This window comes from Crinia signifera, chromosome 19 (assembly GCF_055691185.1).
Source record: "Crinia signifera chromosome 19, ASM5569118v1, whole genome shotgun sequence".
NCBI lineage: Eukaryota > Metazoa > Chordata > Amphibia > Anura > Myobatrachidae > Crinia > Crinia signifera.
This window is the reverse complement of record NC_139226.1, coordinates 131,656,169-131,680,534: the sequence shown is the minus strand read 5'-3', so window position 1 is coordinate 131,680,534 and position 24,366 is coordinate 131,656,169. Positions and strand designations below refer to the sequence as shown.

General features: G+C 48.1%; 1 protein-coding gene across 6 annotated transcripts in view; it reads right to left on the bottom strand.

The window, feature by feature from the left end:
* Positions 1 to 24,366, bottom strand: part of PUSL1 (pseudouridine synthase like 1) — a 110,274-nt gene that overhangs the window by 66,533 nt on the left and 19,375 nt on the right. For all 6 annotated transcript variants that reach the window (XR_014464089.1, XM_083163368.1, XM_083163367.1 and 3 more), the window contains exon 2: positions 22,212 to 22,269. Coding sequence is in view for 5 of the 6 variants with exons in the window: in XM_083163367.1 (XP_083019493.1) it covers positions 22,212 to 22,269 (58 nt within the window). In the remaining variant the exon portion in view is untranslated. The remainder of the gene's footprint in view (positions 1 to 22,211; positions 22,270 to 24,366) is intronic.

Here is a 24,366-nt window from a genome sequence, read left to right as displayed (position 1 = left end):
GGGTTACGGGGGCGGGGGTTGCGGCGAATCATGGTAGGGGGGGTCGCAGGGGGTGTGCCGTGAATCACGGGAGGGGGGGTCACGGGGTGGGGTGCCGAGAATCGCGGGGGGGTGTGTGTGTGCCGTGAATCGCGGGAGTGGGGGTTGCGGGGGGGTGGAGGGGTGTGACGCGAATCGCCACAAGAAAAAATCAACACAGAAAGGTCAACACATGTAAATGTTGACATAAGTGTGGCACTTCATTGGTGTCCATGTCAACACATGAGAATGAATATGAAAACATTCAAAAAATGAAAAAAAAAAACTTCAAAAACTCATGTCGACCATAGCCATGTCAGTGTTTTCCATGTGCAATTTAATTCTGGAGCTGCCGCGAATCACGGGGGGGTGCCGCGAATTGCGGGAGGGGGGGTCGCGGGGGTGGGTGCCGCGAATCGCGGGAGGGCGGGGTTCACAGGGGTTCCGGTGGGGGGTTGCCGCGAATTGCGGGAGGTGGGGGGTTACGGGGGGTGCCGCGAATCGCGGGAGGGGGGGTTGCGGGGGGGTGTGACGCGAATCGCCACAAGAAAAAATCAACACAGAAAGGTCAACACATGTAAATGTTGACATAAGTGTGCCACTTCATTGGTGTCCATGTCGACACATGACAATGAATATGAAAAAATTAAAAATAAATCTTCAAAAACTCATGTCAACCTTTTTCATTGTCGACCATAGCCATGTCAGTGTTTTGCATGTGCCATTTAATCCTGGGGCTGCTGCGAATTGCGGGGGGGGGGGGGGGGTGCCGCGAATCACGGGAGGGGGGTCGCAGGGGGGGTGCCGCCAATCGTGCAAGGGGTGGTCGCGGGGGGGTTCTTTTTGCTGCGAATCGCGGGAGGGAGGTCGCGGGGGGGTGTTTTTTCCGCGAATCGGGGGGGGGGTCACGGGGGAGGGTTTGCCGCGATTCGCGGGAGGGGGGGGGTCGCGGGGTGGTGGTTATGCGCGAATTGCGGGAGGGGTCGTGGGGGGGTTCTTTTTGCAGCGAATCGCGGGAGGGGGGGTCGCGGGGGTGTTTTTGCTGCGAATCGCGGTAGGGGGGGTCGCGGGGGAGCGGGTGTTTTTGCCGCGAATCGCGGGAGGGGGGGGCGCGCGGGGGGGAGGTTTTGCCGCAAATCGCGGGAGGGGGGCGCTCACCTGGTGGCTGTGGAGTAGCAGTGCTGGGCAACATGGGAAGGCAGTGGGTGTCTGGCATTGTCTGTGGGCTCACTGGGCTGGTTCTCTGTCTACCTCCCAACATGACCCTCTCCAGGAGGGACACAATGCTCTGTTTCTAGACTTCCCCTTAATGTATGATTGCCATCACCTGTTTTAAACAGGTTAATTTCTCAGAAAGGTGTTCAGCACAGATGAAGGCAATCACACATTAAGAGGAAAGTCCAGGAACAGAGCGTTATAGACACAGACACCCACTTTGAGTGACAGATGTAGCCAAATATATAGGAGATTAGAGACTGTACAAAGAAGAGCAACTAAAATGGTGCATGGCCTACATCACAAAACGTACCAGGAAAGACTAAAAGAGCTTAACATGTATAGTTTGGAGCAGAGAAGGGAAAGGGGGGACATGATAGAAATCTTCAAATATTTCAAGGGCTTTAACATAGTACAGGAGGAAAATTGGAACTTGTGTAATATCTGGGCGACCTATTTTTCATTGCATCACATCGCATCGCATGCAATATAGAGGCATACAATTCATGGGATGCAATTTTTCATTGTAAAGACCCGATTTTTAATTGTATAGTCACTCATGGGTGATTTCATAACCCCACTATCCAACTACGCATGGAGTTGACTTTATATAGTGTGGCGAGCACAGCGAGCCAACGAGCCCGAAGCGTGGCGAGCCCTGCGAGGGGCCACAGAATACATGTAATCCGCGTCCGCTCGCCACGCTTCGGGCTCGGTGGCTCGTTGCGCTCGCCACACTATATAAAATCAACTCCATGAGTAGTTGGATAGTGGGGGTATGAAATCACCCATAGTTGACTATGCAATTAAAAATCGGGTCTTTACAATGAAAAATCGCATCGCATCGCATGCCTTAAGTAGTGGCATGCAATGAAAAAATCGGCCGCCCAGATAATACACAAGTACCGCAAAATTTTCTTCAAAGGAAAAGAAGTAATAGAACACGAGGACATGCACTGAAACTGGGGGGAGGAAGATTCAGGGGAAATGTGAGGAAGAATTACTTCACATCAAGGGGTAGTGGATAAGTGGAATAGCCTCCCATCAGAGGTGGTAGAGGCTAAGACAGTAGAACAATGTAAACATGCTTGGGATAGGCATATTGATATCCTTACAAATAAATAAGGATTAAAAAGGTTTGAGATTACCTGACGGATAAAAAAGGGGCAGACTAGATGGGCCAAATGGTTCTTACAGTATCTGCCGTCAAATTCTATGTTTCTATGACCCTCTGCAACTATTACTACATATGATATATTGGGATGCGGTCATTTGGTCTACTGCATTATGGTCGACAGTCATTAGGTCGAATCCATTAGGTCGACATGCTAAAAGGTCGACATGACTCTAGGTCGACATGGAAAAGGTCGACATGATTCTAGTTCGAAAGGTTATTAGTTCGACAAGGTCATTAGTTCGACAAGGTCATTAGTTCGACATTGTCTATGTCGACATTCACAAGGTCGACATGGAGTTTTTCACTGTTTTTTGAGCCAACATGTGCCGACAGGCGGTATTTCATGCCCTACCATCCACTAGGGCGTGGTGGGAGAATAAAATAGTGTGCCGAGCGTAGCGAGGCACCGTGCCCGACGCATAGCGAGCGCAGCGAGCGATGCGAGGGGATGCAGTGCACTTTAAACTGTGTCCATGTCGACTGTGTTGACATTCAGGTAAAAAAACAGTGAAAAACCCCATGTTGACCTTGTGAATGTCGACATAGACAATGTCGAACTAATGACCTTGTCGAACTAATGACCTGTCGAACTAATGACCTTTCGACCTAGAATCATGTCGACCTTTTCCCATGTCGACCTAGAATCATGTCGACCTTTTAGCATGTCGACCTAATGGATTCGACCTAATGACTTTCGACCATAATGCAATAGACCAAATGATCCCAACCCGATATATTGCTTTATGATGTTGGCTTCCTTCTGTGCACGTCAGACATGTTTCTAGGTCAGTCTGCAATGATTGTTTTTGGTACTCTGGGATAAGACACATACTTGGACCTTGTATTCAATTCTATCCAAGACAGATAGCACACCAGGACATTAACTAAATGCCTAATGATATAAATACAAGAGGAAATGGTTGAATATCCCTCAGAAGCCTTGTAAGAAGCCAGGCTGGACTGTTCCTGGGACCTTTACTCTTTTCTAACGACTTTCTAGCCATATTTGAATATTACAGCTGGAATTCTAAAACTTCTCCACCTCTGCTGTAGAACACAGCTTTACACTGTTCCCATTGGAACATTTCAGGCTTCCAATCTGTGTGTGTTTCTCCAGCACTGCCAAGTTTAATGATCCCATTTCTGGGATTGTTCTGCTCAGAAATCTTCCTTGTGCTATCAGCTGAAGACATTAAACAAGACAGGATGGTTTATAGTAGCTGAACACAGACTCAACATCCTTTCACCACTTTCCTCCCGCTACTGTAACTGACTCATTTGTCTCAACTGCTTTCCAATCCCACAAAAAGTAATGTTACCCACGTCGCAGAAATGCAACATACCGTTCGTTGTAACGGGCCATTTCTATTACTTCTTGTAGTCATCAAGTCTACATACCTCAAATATTTCCAAGTTCAAATAGAGGGACATGTAAAGCACTCCACAACGTAAGCATTTCCATCCTAAATATGAAAAAGGCTTGGAAAGAAGTCTAGGAAAAGATTTTGGCCCTTATTCTGGTTCACTCGCAACGGCAGATGCCTTCTCAAATGGACCAAACCATGTGCACTGCAGGGGGTGGTGGGGGGCAGAGGGCAGGTGTTACAAGTGCAGAGAGAGTTAGATTGTAAATATATGAGCAATGGGCAGCTCCTGTTTATGTTGAGAAAACCTCTGAGTTACCTGGGAGTCATATTGGATGTACAGGAGTGGACCAGCACAAATGCAAGTCAGTGAGACGCGGGCACAATGAGGGGTCTATGGGATCCCTCTCTGGGGATCTGTTTAGAAAGAAACATAAATGCTCCAATAGACAACGCCATTTACAGATGCCATACCTGAGGTAGACAGACACCTTTAATCTGGACACATGAGGTGCCAGGGGAAATTCGGCTGCTGTGGGGACTTGTTCTTTGGCCTTGTTTTTCAGTAGCAGTAAGATAACAAGGTCATGTCAGTGGCTGTACCCCGTCACTGACAAATAACTCCAATATGCAATCCAATAGTACAATAAGCAAAAACAGAAAGATAGAGGAACTCTGAGCTAAAATACAAATTCTAATAAAGCCACATCTGTCCTATCGCCAGTCTTTAACATATTCCTCTGCCTATCGAGCCAAGAAAATGTTAATAATGGCTGGTTCGTACTAGTAGCAGAAAAATAAAAACGAAGCAAAAAGAAAGCGCTGCTGGTTTGGCACTTTGTTTTGTAATTATCTCTTCCTACAATGGGCCCCAGCTATTTAGTGGGAAATGCTAATTCCGTATTGTATTCAGCAGAAGACTCACCCGGAGATTTGGATGGATTACAACACTATGCTAGGACAGAAATGTATGTGGATCCAAAATGGGAAAGATAAAATATGCATTTATAGAAGAGACAAATCGCAGCTGCACTTCCAAAAATGCTTTCAATGTTATACGATAACTTAAAATGAAAAGTATATTAAACAACACGTATGGATCGTTGGATAAACACCAACTAGGTCAACAAGCATTAGGGCGAAACTTGTAGGTCGACATGCATGAATGTCGACATGACGGAAGGTCAATATTACAGAAGGGTCATTTCGTTGCCATAAGCATTAGGTCGACAGTCAAAAGGTCAAGATGGTGTTTTTTCCCCCGAATGTCGCACATAAGCACTGAAACGTAGCACCGCGTCCCCTCGCCTGTCTCGCTACACTCGGCACACTATTTTATTCTCCTACCATGCCCTAGTGGTTGGTAGGGCATGAAATACCGCCTGTCGGCACATGTCGGCTTTAAAAAATAGGATTTTGGGTACCTACCGGTAAATCCTTTTCTCGTAGTCCATATGGGATACTGGGCTTCACTACTATGGGGATTGAGACCTCCGCAGGAGAGACAGGCACATAAAAGAACTTTCCGTGTGGGTGCACTGGCTCCTCCCCTCAATCTCCCTCCACTAGTCAGTTAATGCAAAAACTGTGCCGAAGGAGAGCATGTGAGGAGTATGTGAAAATGTATTGTGGTGAGATTCATCCAGCACACCCAAACGAACAAAAAACATATAAAAGAGGTGAATCCTAACAACTTAAGAGGACACCTGTAACCAGAACAAATCTATAGTCATATTTATCCTATAGAAAACAAGGCAATAAGCCTAACAATGAAGTAGGATCTGACAGCAGAAAAAGCCGCACTGAGGCGGGCTCCCAGTATCCCATATGGACTACGAGAAAAGGATTTACCGGTAGGTACCCAAAATCCTATTTTCTCTACCGTCCAATGGGATACTGGGCTTCACTACTATGGGGAGGTCCCAAAGCTACCAGAACGGGTGGGAACGTGCGGATTCTGCTGTAGAACCGCATTCCCGAACTGGGAATCCTCCCTGGCCAGGGTGTCAAACTTGTAGAACTTCACAAATGTGTGTTGCCCTGACCAAGTTGCGGCCCTGCAGAGCTGCATTGCCGACACCCCTCGAGCAGCCGCCCAAGAGGTACCTACAGACCTGGTTGAATGAGCCTTTACTGAAAAAAGAAGCGACAAACCAGCTGATGCATAAGCCTGCTGGATAGTACATCTTATCCACCTGGCAATGGTACGCGTTGAAGCAGGTAAACCCTTCTTCTGCGCATCATAAAGCACAAACAGGCTGTCCGTCTTACGGATCCTAGCTGTGCGCTTGACATACCCCTTAAGGGTGAGGACCACATCCAAGGTATCTGGTATATCTGGGTGTGTCGCACTAGAAGGAACCACAATAGGTTGGTTTAGGTGGAACCCTGACACCACCTTTGGAAGGAATTGTGGTCTAGTCCTGAGTTCCGCCCTATCGTTGTGGAACACAAGGTAAGGGCTCCGACAAGATAAGGCCCCGAGCTCGGACACCCTCCTGGCCGAAGCTAGAGCCAGCAGAACAACAGTCTTCCAAGTGAGGTGTCGCAGCTCAGACTCCTCCAGTGGAACAAACCAGGCTGATTTTAAGAAAGTAAGAACTACTTCCAAATCCCATGGTGCAGTGGGAGGCACAAAGGGAGGCTGAATCCTCAGCACCCCCTGTAAGAAGGTTTGCACTTCCGGCAAGGCCGCAATCTTTTTCTGGAAAAACACAGATAGTGCGGAGATTTGGACCTTTAAGGAACCCAATCTGAGTCCCTTATCCAAGCCAGCCTGAAGGAAACGTAGCAGACTGTTTAATCGAAAACTGGCCGGAGGCAAGTCATTCTTCTCACACCAGGCAATATATCTGCGCCATATTACATGATAATGAGACGCCGTCACCGGCTTCCTGGCTTTTATCATTGTAGTGACGACAGAGGGATGGAGACCCTTGTGGACTAAGATCTGCCGCTCAACCTCCAGGCCGTTAAACGTAGCCGCTGTAAGTCCTGGAAGACGAACGGGCCCTGGAGGAGCAGGTCTTCTCTTAGGGGCAGACGCCACGGGTCTTCCACTAGCATGGCCTGAATGTCCCCGTACCAGGCCCTTCTTGGCCAGTCTGGTGCCACCAGTATGGCCTCCGTCCCCTGATGCCGGAGCCGCTTTAGCACCCGAGCCAACAATGGGAGAGGTGGGAAGAGGTACACCAATTGGAAATCCCAGGTCCAGGTGAGAGCGTCCACCGCTATCGCCCCTGGGTCTCTGGTCCGTGCACAGTACATTGCTACCTTGTGGTTCAATCGTGAAGCCATCAGGTCGATCTGAGGGAGCCCCCACAGATCCACTATGGCATCGAACACTTGAGTGTGAAGGCCCCACTCTCCCGGGTGAAGATCGTGACGACTCAGGAAGTCCGCCTCCCAATTGTCGACCCCCAGGATAAAAATGGCAGACAGGGCCTGGACATTCTGTTCCGCCCAGGACAGAATTTTTGACGCTTCTCTCATGCAAGGCATGCTCTTGGTACCACCCTGCCGATTTATATAGGCCACAGTGGTGGCATTGTCCGACTGGACCTGGATCGCCTTGCCCTGTAACAATGGAGCTGCCTGTAACAGGGCATAGTAGACCGCCCTCAGCTCCAGCTTGTTGATATGAAGGCCCGACTCCAGTGGAGACCATCGACCCTGTAGGCGGACTCCCTGTGTCACAGCTCCCCAGCCCCTCAGGCTGGCGTCCGTGGTTACCAGAATCCAGTCCTGGATCTGGAACCGTCTGCCTGCCAAAATTGGATGAATCTAGCCACCACTGTAGCGAGATCCTGGTTCTTGTTGCAAGGCCAATCCTTCTGCGCATCTGCAGGGGGGAGCCGGACCATTTTGTCAGAATATCCAATTGAAAAGTCCTGGAATGGAAGCGGCCAAATTGTATTGCTTCGAATGAAGCCACCATCTTGCCTAGAAGCCGGAGGCAAAGATGGATCTGTACCAGAGGTGACTGTAGGACCTCCCTGACCAGCTGTTGTATTGCAGTGACCTTTTCCATCGGCAGAAAGACTTTTTGTTCCGATGTATCCAGGATCATGCCCAAGAAAACCATCCTCTGGGTCGGAACCAGCGATGATTTGGGCATGTTCAGGATCCACCCGTGGTCTCTTAGAACCTGTATGGACAGATTGAGAGCACTGCTTAAAGCCTCCGCCGACCCTGCTTTTATTAGCAGGTCGTCCAGGTATGGCACTACATTCACCCTTCGGAGCCTGAGTAGTGACATCATTTCCGCCATTACCTTTGTGAAAACCCGCGGGGCTGTCGACAGGCCGAAAGGTAACGCCCGGAATTGGTAATGGTCGTTTCCCAAGGCAAACCTGAGATAGATTTGGTGTGGGGGCCAGATAGGAATGTGTAGATAGGCGTCTTTGACGTCTATAGAGGCCAGGAACTCCCCTCTTTCTAGGCTGGCGATCACAGAGCGCAAGTACTCCATCCTGAACTTGAACACGCGCAGGAAGGGGTTCAGTGACTTTAGATTCAGGATGGGTCTTACTGAGCCGTCTGGCTTCGGTACCAGGAATAAGTTGGAATAATATCCCTGGCCCTGCTCCGTGTCTGGCACCGGTACAATTACCTGAGACTGAAGCAGCCTGGTAATGGCCCCCTGAAGGAGCACCTGATCTTCCTGGGATGCTGGAAGTGCCGACCTGAAGTATCGTCTGGGAGGGGGTTTGTCGAATTCCAGCCTGTAACCTAGAGAAATGAGACCCCTGGCCCAGGAATCCAGACCCGAGGCGTCCCACACATGACTGAAATGCAACAATCGCACTCCCACCGCGAGAGAGTCTCGTGGCGGGAAAACCCCGTCATGCTGCAGGCTTAGAGGAAGTCGCGGCATTTGGACGGTCCTGGGTGTTGGAGGTGTTAGGCTTCCTAAACTTGCCTCTCGTGCCCCTGCTGGCATTGGAGGCGCCCCTAGCCTTGGGGCGAAACCTGTTCCCACGAAAGGACTGCTGGGAAGCACCTGTGAAGGTACGCTTTGCAACCGTGGGGGCTGATGGAAGGAAGGTAGATTTTCCTGCCGTTGCCTTGGAAATCCAACCGTCTAATTCACTGCCAAACAGCCATTCTCCTGTAAAGGGAATACCCTCCACACTCTTCTTTGAGTCTACATCTGCAGACCACTGACGCAGCCACAGGGCCCGTCTGGCTGAAACCGCCATGGCTGAATTGTGCGCGTTTATTGCGCCCAATTCCTTTTGTGCCTCGCACAGGATTTTTGCGGTATCCTGAATGTGACGCAGGCTGTCCCCTATCTGGGCCACAGTCATGTCACCCAACAACCCTTCCTGAATCTGGGTTGACCAGGTATGAATAGCCTTGGCCATCCAGCAGCTGGCTAAAACTGGACGCTGGGATGCCCCACTAGCCGTATATATGGACTTGAGGGTAGCTTCCAGCCTTCTGTCCGCCCCGTCCTTAAGGGTGGATACCCCTGGGACTGGTAACAACACCTTTTTAGAAAGGCGGGAGACAGAGGAGTCCACTACCGGTGGCTCCTCCCACTTCTTTCTGTCCAAAGGTTCAAAAGGATAAGCATTTGTGAACCGCTTTGAAAGGGTAAACCTCTTATCAGGGTTTTGCCATACAGCCCTGAACACAGTTTCTAACTCCGCCTGCTCAGGGAAGTATACTGGCTGTTTCCTCTGAGTCATGAAGAAAGGATCTCCTTCTGCGGATGCCTCCACTGGGAGATCTAAAACCTCCCTAATGGCCCTGATAAGTGGCTCTGGACCATGCACTGCCGCCTCAGGAGCTGGTTCCTGCAGACCCTGCTCCTCACCCTCCTCCAATATGTCCTCATCGTCATCATCTGTGTCAGGATCCATTGCAGTAGCCTGCCTCTTTTGAGGCTGTGCGGGAGGAGGAGGTACATTAAGGGTATGAAGAATATCCACCCTGGCAGCTAACATGGACAATTCCCTCTGAACCCTCTGCGTTTGCTGAGTGTTAGTGGAAAGCTGTGAAGCCACAGAATCCAACAAGGTCTTTATGTTGGAGGCCCAAGCAGGCTCCTGCTCGTCTGCCTGCGACGGCCCCACAAGCTGTGGGGGCACCCCACTGATCTGGGTGTCAGCACTGCTGGGCTGAGGTGACATACAAGCCTCACAAGTAACCTGTGACTGTGACTTGGGCACAAACTTGGTGCTACACACCATGCAAGTGAACTTTTTCACCATGATGAGACAGTACTAACAATGTCTGCTGTACAATCTGCAGTACAACACAACCCCCACGCAGTCACACACGTGCACACACCGCACCACTGGATATGAAAAACAGACTATGTGCTTGTTTTATGCTGTGTTCTGTAACTAATCAGTGGGGAAAAAACAGAGCAATTGGGGAGCCAAGTACACCCTTAACCTGAACTCACAGATCTGGGTGAGCTGGTAACGCTTACACAGTGATATGAACAACACAGTGTCTAATAAGCCAGATAGCGCAGCAGCGCTAAATCGCTATGAAAAAACCTGCTGTCTCTGCCGTGCTGCAAGTACCCGGATCCACCACGCCAGTGAGGAGCCCTCTGTAATGGAGTCTGGCAGCGTGTGAAGAAGCAGGAAGTGACAGCGCGCGCCCAGCAGAGCTTGGTCCCGCTCTGAGTGAAGCCCCGCCCCCTGTACACGGAGCTGGCGCTTCTATATATTTATACTGACATTAATAAAGGTGTAAAACATATATATATATACATTATAACCTGAGGGGTGTCCCTGGTGGTCCAGCGGCAGCACCCCTATGCCAGTTACCAGACGCGGTGTTCACGCGGTCCCTGCTGGAGAGCCGCCATTACTAGCCGTCGTCTTGCCGCACCAGAAATGGCTGCGGGGACCCCTTGTGGGACCCCCAGCCTGTACTCACCACTGAAGTCTTCAGACCTGTCAGGGGTGTGCGGCGGCTAGGAGACTTGCTCGCCACAGCGCAATGCTGTGCGGTGACAAGTCCCACGCAGGACCGAATTGTCCTGTAGCAGGGTCAGCTCTGCACCTGAAGAGGTCGGGGACTGACCCTTCCCCTGACACCCACGAAGCAGGACAGCTGTGTGGTCACCACAGCGCCCCAAAATAACAAACTTTAAAAATAAATGTAGAAAAACTCTGGAGCATCCAGAAGCACTGCCTCTCCTGAGGCACATTTTTCAAAACTGACTAGTGGAGGGAGATTGAGGGGAGGAGCCAGTGCACCCACACGGAAAGTTCTTTTATGTGCCTGTCTCTCCTGCGGAGGTCTCAATCCCCATAGTAGTGAAGCCCAGTATCCCATTGGACGGTAGAGAAAAAAAAGTGAAAAACTCCATGTCGACCGTTTGATTGTCAACCTTCCCCATCTCTGCATAATGTGTGTGTGTCGACCTAATGCTTGTAGACTTAGTGACCGTATCCTGAAATAACATGTGCTATGTGTTTCTGCAAATACACTGGGCTGTAGAAACGCAGATGGTATAACCAGCCAAAACTACGGATCGTTTGCTAACAAGTGCCTACTGACACAAGTCTGCGCTGAGCGTGTCCCAATGTCCCGTCGTCATTATTTGCGAATTAAATCCTTGTGCTTTTCCAGCACCCTACCATCCTTTAGGGCGCGGAGGGAGAATATAAGAGCGTGCGGAGCGCAGCGAGGTTCCGGACCTGAAGCACGGCGAGTGCAGCGAGCCACTCAAGGGGACTCGGGCACTGATACGGTGTGTATGTCGAAATTCGGGAGATTTTTTTTTTTTTTTTTTAAATGCATGCGTCAAACCTTAGCCATGTCGACCATTAGTATTGGTATCCAGATGGCTGAAAAAAAATGTCAACAGCAATACTGTAGGTCGACAAGCACAAGGTCAACATTGGCATAATGTCAACATATGAAAAGATCACCACCGAGTTTTGGGAATTTATTTTATTGTAGACTTTTTCATACTTTACGTTTGGGAACGCTTAAGTGCGCCAAATTTATATAAAATTTATATATTATATATACAATTATATTATATTAAATGTATATTCCACCGCGGGTGGACACGGACACTGCTTTATGCGAGCTGCATGAAGCACTCATACAGCAGAGATGCTGTGCTTATTGTGGCAGGGGACTTTAACAGTGCCAACCTCAAACGCGCAGCGCCAAACTTTTATCAGCACATTAGCTGTCCCACCAGGGGGGAAAGGACATTGGACCACTGCTACTCAACAGTCAAAGACGGCTACAAGGCACAATCTCGACCTCTGGGAAATCTGACCTCGCCGCCATCTTCCTCTTGCCAAAATATAAACAGAGGTTAAAGCAGAAAGCTCTGGCTCAGAGGGAGGTTTCACGCTGGACGAACCAATCGGTGGCCAATCTGCAGGATGCTCTGGATGACGCAGACTGGGACATGTTTCGGTGCAGCTCTGATGATGGTCATAGGATTCATTGGGAAGCTAGTAGAGGACACAGTCCACAAGACTACCATCACTATGTTCCCAAATCAGAAGCCGTGGGTGGAGAAATCCGTCCGCGATGCTCTGAGATACCGTTCCGCTGCGTATAACTTGGGGCTCGCCAGTGGGAACATGTCAGAGTATAAGGCTACATCCTATAGCGTCCGCAGAGTGGTGAAAGAGGCGAAGCGGCGCTATGGTCAGGAATTAGAGTTACAACTTTACCAGAACGGATCTAGGAGTCTGTGGCAGGGACTTAGGACTATGACGGACTACAAAACACCATCTTCTAGATTGGTAAATACAGACGCTTTTCTAACTGATAAGTCAAACTCTTTTTATGCTCGCTTCGAGGCTGCAGCTCACAACGCTAACAGTGGTAGCAGCGATAACAGCGCTATATGCGGCACACTACTGGAGCGTACCGGAGTGGCTAACTCATTCGGAGCACGACGTGAGGAAGGCATTCAGGAGAATGAACATAAGGAAAGCAGCAGGACCAGATGGCATTACGAGTCGGGTCCTGAAGGCCTGTGCAGACCAGCTTGCTCCAGTGTTCACTGAGATATTCAACCTCTCACTAGACCAGTGTATCAGCCAGACATTCTTCAAGCAGTTCATCATTGTTCTGGTTCCCAAGAAACCACAGCCCACCGGCCTGAACGACTTCCGTCCAGTGGCCCTTACCTCAGTAGTGATGAAGTGCATCGAACGACTAGTCAGAGACTTCATCACTTCTTCTCTACCGGCCACCCTGGACCCGCTACAGTTTGCGTATCGTCCTAACCGATCTAATGAGGACGCCATTGCATACCTCCATCATACAGCCCTGAGCCACCTGGACAGCAGAAGGGGGAACTATGTCAAAATGCTGTTCGTCAACTATAGTTCAGCATTTAATACCATAATACCCTCCATACTTACCACTAAGCTGGAGATCCTGGGCCTCAGTCCATCCATGTGTTACTGGATATCCAACTTTCTGACAGACAGCAGGTGGTACGGATGGGCAACCATGTCTCACCCTCAGCACTGGAGCCCCCCGGGGCTGTGTTCTGAGCTCCCTGCTGTACTCTCTATATACTTACGACTGTGTGGCCACTTCAACTTTGAGTTCCACCAACATCATTAAGTTTGCAGACGACACTGTGGTGGTGGGCCTGATCTCTAACAATGATGAGACAGCCTACCTAGAGGAGGTTAACACCAGGAATCTTGGTGCCAGGTCAACAATCTCTACCTGAATGTCAGCAAAACTAAGGAGCTAATAGTGGACTTCAGCACAAAGCAGGAGGGGAACTACCAGTCCCTGACCATCGGCGGGATACCAGTGGAGAGAGTAGACAGTTTCAGGTACCTGGGTGTTTACATCACGCAGGACCTGACATGGTCCTGTCATGTTAACTCCCTGGCGAAGAAGGCCCGGCAGCATCTTTATCGTCTTAGACGACTGAAGGACTTTAGAATATCCTCAAGAGTACTAAAGAATTTCTATTTCTGCACCATAGAGAGTACCCTGACAGGAAATATCACGGCCTGGTTTGGAAACAGCACCAAGAAGGAAAAGAAAGCTCTCCAGAGGGTTGTGCGATCGGCAGAGCATACCATCCGTATCGTGCTTCCAGACCTGGACACTATATACAGCAAGCGATGCCGGACCAAAGCCAGGAAGATAATGAAGGACCTCATCCATCCCAACAATGGACTATTCTCTCTGTTGCGGTCCGGGAAACGCTACCGCTCATTGAAGGCAAACACAGAGCGAATGAGAAGAGCCCTCAACCAGATCTCCTAGTACCGGGACTTTCTTTCCTTCTGGACCAACCCGAAACATTCTCTCTACACTCTTCCTCAGCCAATTGACTTTATCGAAATGTAGGACAGTTTTATACAAAAAAACATTTCACTACATATTATATAAAACCTAACAAGAACAAGTGGAGACGTTGTCCATGGAAGTAGATAAGCTAAAGAGGAAAATGCCCCAAAATCCACACCAGGTAAAAGGAGAACAGTCCTCACCCCTTTTGGGTGACATTTCATATAAATCGGAAGCAAAGCAGACATATAGGGCCTGGTTTTGGTTGGCTCGTTTCCAATGGTGGGGGCCAGCGCATGTGCAGACCCCCACTTATAGTATTTGTGTTTTTTTCTCGAGAAAAAAAAAATCACATTTGCTTTCGGTTGACTTTCTTTTTTTGTTTGTTTTAATCTTTTATTTTATTGAAGCGTATAGAAGAAAATTCAATACAAACATTATATAAGGTACAATATAAACATACTAAAAATATATATATATTTTTTTTATATGTACAATAGACAATAAAGCAAAGAGAGATGTAACCAACTCGTGTTTAAGACCTTGACCTGCACTACAAGCGTTACATATCTGTACCAGGCTGAAGCACTTCTATGTACCTGAGCAGCTCCTCCAGCTGGTGCCTGGTGCTCCACGCTGAGCTCTCCAGCAGGGCCTGGTCTGCAGAGGGAAGCCTGTTAATTACTAGCAGGTGATGCAAACGGCTGCCCCAGTGGGAGAAGGATGGCAAGGAGAAGCCTGACACAGCAATGCTTTTTTATTCTTTAATTAAACGGTCATTAACTTGGCATCCTCTACGGTTTATCCTGCAGAAGTCGTATATTGTAACGTGTTCTATTACCTTCCAGCAGCTTCTCACACTACTGAAAAGAGAGTTAGCCAGGCGCTGAGAGGCAACCCATGTATTCTAATACAAAATTAGTGTTCATTCTAGCACCCGCTATCTTTGAAAACCCCTGCAGTTCCTGTTCCCTGCCTGGGGTGTCGCTGTCTGCTGTGGTGTTTCTAGCACAGGTCTGGTTTGCATACAAGTGCTGATATACAGACCACACTGTGCTAGAAGCACTACACAAGACACTGACACCCCAGGCAGGGAAGAGGAACTGCATGGGTTTTCAAAAATAGCGGGTGCTAGAATGAACACTAAAAATGAAGCCTTAAAGTAGCCAGAACATGGTAATTCAATGTATATTATTATACGTATAAAAAAATTGCAACCATTTTGTTCCTGTTGTTCTACACAAAAACCAAAGGATTCGTGGGTTTTTTATACAATTTAGAGTGTTATGCTGCCCATACACTTATTCGATCAGATGCAATGCCCCATCGCATCTGATTGCATCAAGAGGTGCCCAGTGCAGCACCGATGTCGCATGCCATCCTGCGATGGACATCAGGAGCTGGAAGAGAGGCGGTGTGGGGCTGTTGAGGCGGGATCGGTGCTGGGGACTATAGCGGTGGAGCTTTCAGGTGGCGGGACTTGTCAGCAGCAGCAGTTGACTTTGAAACACTGGACAGCCCTCTGATTGGCTGAAAGAGCTCTCTCTCTCAGTGGCCTCAGCCAATCAGAGGGCCGTCCAGTGTATCTGCTGCCCCTGCCGAGTCCCGCCACCTGAAAGCTCCACCACTCCGGTCCCCGCTACACAGCCGCCATGACTCCCCTACTGCTGCTGAGTCCCTCCGGTCCCCAGCATTAAGTTACCGGCTCCCCGCCAGCGCTCCGGTCCCCATCCCGGCCCCGCTCCCCGAACCCGCTGTTGATTGCATTCGAGCAATAGCAGTTGGTTAAAAACCACATGCGATTGCTCAAGTAAATAGATATTATGAGCTGCACATAATATTTATCGATCGATGCAACATTCGACGGCGTGCCTGTGCATCGCGTCGAATGTCAGCTTAAAAATGCATGCAATCATTTGATTTATCGGCCAGATGTGGTCGAAATCAAATGATTGCATGCAATATCTCACATATGTATGGGCAGCATAACAGTTAACATCCCGACCCTAAGGGTTCAGCCAATGCCCCTGGGATATAGAGATGCAGTTTACCTAGTAACGAAATGCAAATATGCCAACGTCTATAGCAAGATGTCAGCTTGGATGAATCTTGTGTATATTAAATGTCTCCACATATGCAGCCATCATGTTGGCCAGAATACATTATGGACATGTACTAAGCTAGATAAGTGATAAAATGGAAAGTGATAATCAAGCAGCCAATCAGCTTGTATCTGCCATACATGCTGTGTTTGAAACCTGTCAGTTAGGAGTTGATTGGTTGATAGTTTCTAACTTTGCTTTTTATCACTTATCAAGGCTTAGTACATCTCACCCTATGTATGCTTAGACCAAATTGGCCTGAAACTGCAGTAGGGTATACACTTATACAGGGGTTCTCAACCTCGGTCCTCAGAACCCCACACAGGTCACATTTTCCAGGTCACCCGGCACGTGCACAGGTGCACCCATTACTCGCTGACACATTCTAAAAGATCCACAGGTGGAGCTAATGACTTCACTTGTGATTCTGTGAGGAGACCTGCAAAACATGCACCCTGTGGGACTGAGTTTGAGAACCTGTGCTCTTATAAATCCACCCGGTCACCACTTGGTCATTGAAATAATCCTCACTTATTGAGGCGCTCCCTTGATCTGCATACTATAACCACGAGCCAATATAACCGTATGGACCACAAAGGCCACAAATGGATGCGGGAAAAAAAAACAGGAAAGTAGCAGCACCTCTAGTGGCTTGGGATACGATCATTGGCGCGATCCTATGGGAAGGTATTAGGCCATTAGGTTGACACAAGCATTAGGTTGACAATGGGAATGTCGACAGTGAAAAGGTTGACATGAATTAAGGCACGGTGGGAAAATAAAATAGCGTGCCGAGCACAGCGGGGCACCGTGCCCGGAGCATGGAGAGCGGACACGGTACACTTAGAGGGTGTGCAATGCGTGTGTCGACCTTAGCCAACATATTTCAGGTGTTGACCTAAGCCCTGTCGGCCTTCATGCAGTCGTCTCTATGACCCATACCCAGTGGCGTAACATACAATGGACAATAAGACTTATTTTATCAATGAATACGTTATTAAACTAGAATTCCTGATTATTCATTCATAGAAACAATAAGTCATACTAAGTCTAATGAGATAATTCTGTGGCATCCATTTCCCTTTTCCCATTTATTTTATTCATAAATACAATTGTTCCTAATGCTTACTCACATACATTTTCAGGCAGTCAATCTGTAAATTATCTTACAAGTTCCCACCCATGTCCAGTTTTGCAAACCCCAGTCATGAACTACTGTACTAAAATCCAGGTTAAATTATTATTATTATTATTAACAGTTTCTTATATAGTGCATACATATTCCGCAGCGCTGTACAGAGAATAGTTGAACATTCCCATCAGTCCCTGCCCCAGTGGAGCTTACAATCTATAGTCTATAGTCCCTACCACATGCACACGGAAGCCAATTAGCCTACCAGTATATTTTTGGATTGTGGGAGGAAACCGGAGAACCCGTATTAAACCCACGCAAACACGGGGAGAATATACAAACTCCGCACAGTTAGGGCCATGGTGGGGATAGAGCCCATGACCTCAGCGCTGTGAGGCAGTAATGTAACCATTACACCGTCCGTACTGCCCCGTATATATATAACACATGGTGGGGATAGAACCCATGACCTCAGCGCTGTGAGGCACTAATGCTAACCATTACACCATCCGTACTGCCCTGTATATATAACACATGGTGGGGATAGAACCCCTGACCTCAGTGCTGTGAGGCAGTAATGCTAACCATTACACCATCCGTACTGCCCTGTATATATAACACATGGTGGGGATAGAACCCCTGACCTCAGTGCTGTGAGGCAGTAATGCTAACCATTACACCATCCGTGCTGCCCCGTATATATAACACATGGTGGGGATAGAACCCATGACCTCAGTGCTGTGAGGCAGTAATGCTAACCATTACACCATCCGTACTGCCCCGTATATATAACACATGGTGGGGATAGAACCCATGACCTCAGCGCTGTGAGACAGTAATGCTGACCATTACACCATCCGTACTGCCCCGTATATATAACACATGGTGGGGATAGAACCCATGACCTCAGTGCTGTGAGGCAGTAATGCTAACCATTACGCCATCCGTACTGCTCCGTATATATAACACATGGTGGGGATAGAACCCATGGCCTCAGTGCTTTGAGGCAGTAATGCTAACCATTACACCGTCCGTACTGCCCCGTATATAGCACATGATGGGAATAGAACCCATGACCTCACCGCTGTGAGGCAGTAATGCTAACCATTACACCCTCTGTTCTGACCCGTATATATAGCACATGGTGGGGATAGAACACATGACCTCAGCGCTGTGAGGCAGTAATGTAACCATTACACCGTCCGTACTGCCCCGTATATATATATAACACATGGTGGGGATAGAACCCATGACCTCAGCGCTGTGAGGCACTAATGCTAACCATTACACCATCCGTACTGCCCTGTATATATAACACATGGTGGGGATAGAACCCATGGCCTCAGTGCTGTGAGGCAGTAATGCTAACCATTACACCGTCCGTACTGCCCCGTATATATAGCACATGGTGGGAATAGAACCCATGACCTCACCGCTGTGAGGCAGTAATACTAACCATTACACCATCCGTGCTGCCCCGTATATATAACACATGGTGGGGATAGAACCCATGACCTCAGTGCTGTGAGGCAGTAATGCTAACCATTACACCATCCGTACTGCCCCGTATATATAACACATGGTGGTGATAGAACCCATGACCTCAGCGCTGTGAGACAGTAATGCTGACCATTACACCATCCGTACTGCCCCGTATATATAACACATGGTGGGGATAGAACCCATGACCTCAGTGCTGTGAGGCAGTAATGCTAACCATTACGCCATCCGTACTGCTCCGTATATATAACACATGGTGGGGATAGAACCCATGACCTCAGTGCTGTGAGGCAGTAATGCTATAACCATTACACCATCCGTACCGCCCCGTATATATAACACATGGTGGGGATAGAACCCATGACCTCAGCACTGTGAGGCAGTAATGCTAACCATTACACCATCTGTACTGCCCTGTATATATAACACATGGTGGGGATAGAACCCATGACCTCAGCGCTGTGAGGCAGTAATGCTAACCATTACACCACCCGTACTGCCCCGTATATATAACACATGGTGGGGATAGAGCCCATGACCTCAGCGCTGTGAGGCAGTAATGTAACCATTACACCGTCCGTACTGCCCCGTATATATAACACATGGTGGGGATAGAACCCATGACCTCAGCGCTGTGAGGCAGTAATACTAACCATTACACCGTCCATACTGCCCCGTATATATAACACATGGTGGGGATAGAACCCATGGCCTCAGTGCTGTGAGGCAGTAATGCTAACCATTACACCGTCCGTACTGCCCCGTATATATAGCACATGGTGGGAATAGAACCCATGACCTCACCGCTGTGAGGCAGTAATGCTAACCATTACACCCTCTGTTCTGACCCGTATATATAGCACATGGTGGGGATAGAACACATGACCTCAGCGCTGTGAGGCAGTAATGTAACCATTACACCGTCCGTACTGCCCCGTATATATATAACACATGGTGGGGATAGAACCCATGACCTCAGCGCTGTGAGGCACTAATGCTAACCATTACACCATCCGTACTGCCCTGTATATATAACACATGGTGGGGATAGAACCCATGGCCTCAGTGCTGTGAGGCAGTAATGCTAACCATTACACCGTCCGTACTGCCCCGTATATATAGCACATGGTGGGAATAGAACCCATGACCTCACCGCTGTGAGGCAGTAATACTAACCATTACACCATCCGTGCTGCCCCGTATATATAACACATGGTGGGGATAGAACCCATGACCTCAGTGCTGTGAGGCAGTAATGCTAACCATTACACCATCCGTACTGCCCCGTATATATAACACATGATGGGGATAGAACCCATGACCTCAGCGCTGTGAGACAGTAATGCTGACCATTACACCATCCGTACTGCCCCGTATATATAACACATGGTGGGGATAGAACCCATGGCCTCAGTGCTTTGAGGCAGTAATGCTAACCATTACACCGTCCGTACTGCCCCGTATATAGCACATGGTGGGAATAGAACCCATGACCTCACCGCTGTGAGGCAGTAATGCTAACCATTACACCCTCTGTTCTGACCCGTATATATAGCACATGGTGGGGATAGAACACATGACCTCAGCGCTGTGAGGCAGTAATGTAACCATTACACCGTCCGTACTGCCCCGTATATATAACACATGGTGGGGATAGAACCCATGACCTCAGTGCTGTGAGTCGGTAGAATCCATAGGGTACCTGTGAAAATAATTGATCCTCACCAGATTCTCTGGCATAAATCATGTCCTCATCATTCCAAGTAGGCAATCCATGGGCGTCTTCCGAAGGCATAGTGAGGGTGATTTCAGCGACAGCCGCATCAAGTTTAGGAATGCTACACCATTTACGGAATTCCTCATCATCAATAGGATACATCGGATCTATTCACTTGAAATTACCAAGTCGTTTTTTCTCGTTTCTGCCACACTTTATGCAGGATACCCTTTACCTACTTTACGGATAGGAAAACATCCTTCCTGGCCCTATCCACAAACAGCATATCACGTTCCTGCTAAGCAGCCTCCTTATAATTCAGAGATTTATACAAATTATTCAGGACAACTTCTCCTAGATCCAAATAAAACATTCTGTCATCTTCCAAAACTTCACCAGGTTCTGCACTGGCCAACACCGTGACTTCTTCCTCCAACAAAATATTGGGTAATATGACTTCAGAATCATAATCTAGACTGGTCTGAGACCTGGAACTTTGCAAAGAATTTCTCCTAGAACACAACACTTTTTTCATTTACTCCATAGGATCTGACAGCTGAGTAGAGGTATCAGGGGAAGGGACAGAGGGCCTTATTCTGGTTCACTCCTTCTGGCAAATTCCTTCTTAGATGGACAAAACCATGTGCACTGCAGGGGGGGGCAGATGTAAGATGTGCAGAGAGAATTAGATTTGGGTGAGTTATTTTGTTTATGTGCAGGGAAAATACTGGCTGCTTTATTTTTACACTGCTATAAAGATCTCACTTTGAAGTAAAACCCCACCCAAATCTAATTCTCTCTGCATATGTTACATCTGCCCCACCTGCAGTGCACATGGTTTTGTCCATCTAAGAAGGAATTTTCCAGAAGGAGTGAACCAGAATAAGGCCCAGAATCCTTAACACAATCACTGCATCTAGACGTAGTGCTAAAAATGTGTCACATTCAAGGCAAGATGTAGTCTTCTTAGCACCAGAAGACGCACTAGAAGAAGAAAAATGGATACTAACTAACAAACCCTAAAACTAAGTAAAGGAGCCCATACACGCTCTGATCCCGGCGTGCTTTCTGGGCTACAATAGCATCCATCACATCGCATTGCATGCCTTGTGCATGCAATGCGATGCGATATGATGAAAAACAAGTACAAAAAGTATGTGCAGCACTAGGAGACAGAAAAAAGGACAGGAAGGAGGTATACCTATATACCTGAGGTGGGCGGATCCAAATGCCTGTCTGTAGCTGGGAGGAGGAGCCTAACCCCACTGTAAGGGCTGCATGAAGTAGGAAGAAGAAATACTGTTTATAACAAATTGGTCTCTTGGACTCTTGAAATAACATTTGAAATGCTATTTCAGTAAATATTGGAATGGCACAATCATTAACGGGGATACTGAAACATTTACTGCATTCATGAAATTGTAATCGCGTGCTTTATTTTGTGCTCAGTATTTGCCTAAGTTACATCTAGCGTTGTATTAAAAAGAATTAGAGGGAAACTACCTTGTCTGACAATAAAGAGACATGGCTAAAAACACAGCATGAAGCCAAATAGCTAAAACAAGACTTGTATTAAAGAAATCTTCTACATTCCAATGGATTCAATACATTTGAAGCAAGCAAACCCCATTTGGGAATCCAAATTGTTACATATCATGTACCTATATATGGGCAATACATACAGGAGGGGGGGGGGTAAACAAGGAATGATCACGTTACTCACCTCCAAATAGTTCTGTACTCCTAAAACAGCTTGCGTTTCTGGTACCCTCATTACACCACTAAAAGCAGAAAATACAGACAATACTGAAAATACTGGAACAAGAAGTTTAACAAATACATTCAGGAATGGTTATATTCACACTTCAGCTGGCCATACAGCAGAAGGACCAGCACACAACCCGATCGTATGCAGGTGGTCAGAAAGACGAGCGATCAGATGTGCTTTAAAAGTACATACGATCTGCTTATGACCACAAGCAAAGGCGATGGATCAAACATACAGCACGTATGATCTGAGAATCGACCTCTTGACCTGCGGGGCCGCCCATCGTACGATGTGCACACAATGGAACGCACAACCTTTTGAAAGTGTGTTAGGTCCTGAGATTGTTCTAGTGTATGGCCACCTTTAACCCCTTCACTAGTAATCCCGGAAATTTTTCGGGCTCTGCACCAGTGCTAACACTGGCATTCCCGGGATTGCCACGGTCTCCCCCTCCTTGCTCTGCTGAGCGATGAGCTTAGCTTCATGCACTGCCCGGCCCCTTTCGTCTGGCTGTGTGACCCTGATAATGTCACGCCGCACACAGCCGGGTTTCTGGGGGCAGGACCGGGCAGTTGCTGATCTAGAGCACAGCAGCGCTGCCCGGCCCTGGTGGGATTTTTAGGGACTGCTCTCAAAAAAAAAACCTGTCCTGTGGGGAGCGCTTCCTAAAAAAAAAAAAAAAAACACTGAAGAGATTAATAGATCAGCGGTCAGGAACTTTTGTAGGTTTCTGTGTGTTTGAGTCATTAGGTCGAAATGTCAGCCACTATTGGTTGACAGTCTGAAGCTCGACATATCAAAATGTCACATTTTTGTGGTGTCTATATACCAGGGCTGGGCAACACCGGCCCTCCAGATGTTAGTGAACTACACATCCCAGGATGCTTTGCATCCGTTTCAGCATGGCCACATAGCAAAACTAATGCAAAGCATCCTGGGATGTGTAGTTCACTAACATCTGGAGGGCCAGTGTTGCCCAGCCCTGCTATATACTGCAGGTCAACATGGACACCACACAAGTGTATGGCCTCCGCTCACCATGCTTCGGGCCTGGTGCCTCACTGTGCTCAGCATTGTATTCTCCCTCTATGATCGCTGGGATGGGAAAGTACAGGTTAAGTATCCCTTATCCAAAATGCTCAGGACCAGAAGAATTTTGGATAACCGATTATTCTGTATTTCAGAATATTTTTATATTTCAATGATGTATCTTAAGGTGTCTTGAATTTATGTTGTACAAACACATCAAACACATGAAATATTTTATTTGTGCATAAAACAAGGTTTCAAAACATGAAGCAAAGTTTGTGTACTATCTCAGGTACTGAATTTAAATGCCAAATTCGGGATTTGGATTGCCGGGATACCCGGGATTGAGTTCATCAAAGTAATGATGAACTTTAATCCCCCCTCTAACCCTGGACACAGGCAGGAGGAGGTGTGCGGCTGTTAGGAGCCGGGCCGTGCGGCGCACAGTAGAGGACCCGGGCAGCCGACTGTTAGGAGGCGGTGTGCTAATGAGGAGGACCGTGTACGCAGAGTTGAGGACCGGGTGTGCAGCTGTCAGTAGGCGGTGCACAGAAGAGGAGGTCCGGAGCTGAGTGTGCGGGGGATGTGGTGTCAGGACCCAGGCCGGAGATGGAGAGATGTTGAGGAACCAGAGGAGGCCTTGCGGTGATTGGATGGCAGGCTGCGCAGCGTGACCTCTAACATCATGTCACGCTGCGCACGGCCGGGGTCAGTAGCAGCCGGGAAGCGTCTGAGTAGATGCTCAGACGCTGCCCGGCATTAGATTTGCGCATGCGCAGGCTAATCCCGGGATTGGACCTTCCAATCCTGGGATTCAGTCCCGGTGTTTTTAGGGCCAAATCCCAGGATTCCGCCGATCCCGGGATTGGCCACCTGACTGACAAGTATCAATTTAACACTATATAATAGTCTTACACGCCCTTGGTTTAATGTCACCATCACTTACTGTGATTGGCGTAACTAGATGCTTGGATGCTCCTGGCAAACTGTCAAGGTGGCCTTCTATTTCATTTCTATAAACCCTTAGGTTTAGGGGTTTAGCTACCAACGGAACTGTACAGAATAGTGGTCAGAGGCACTC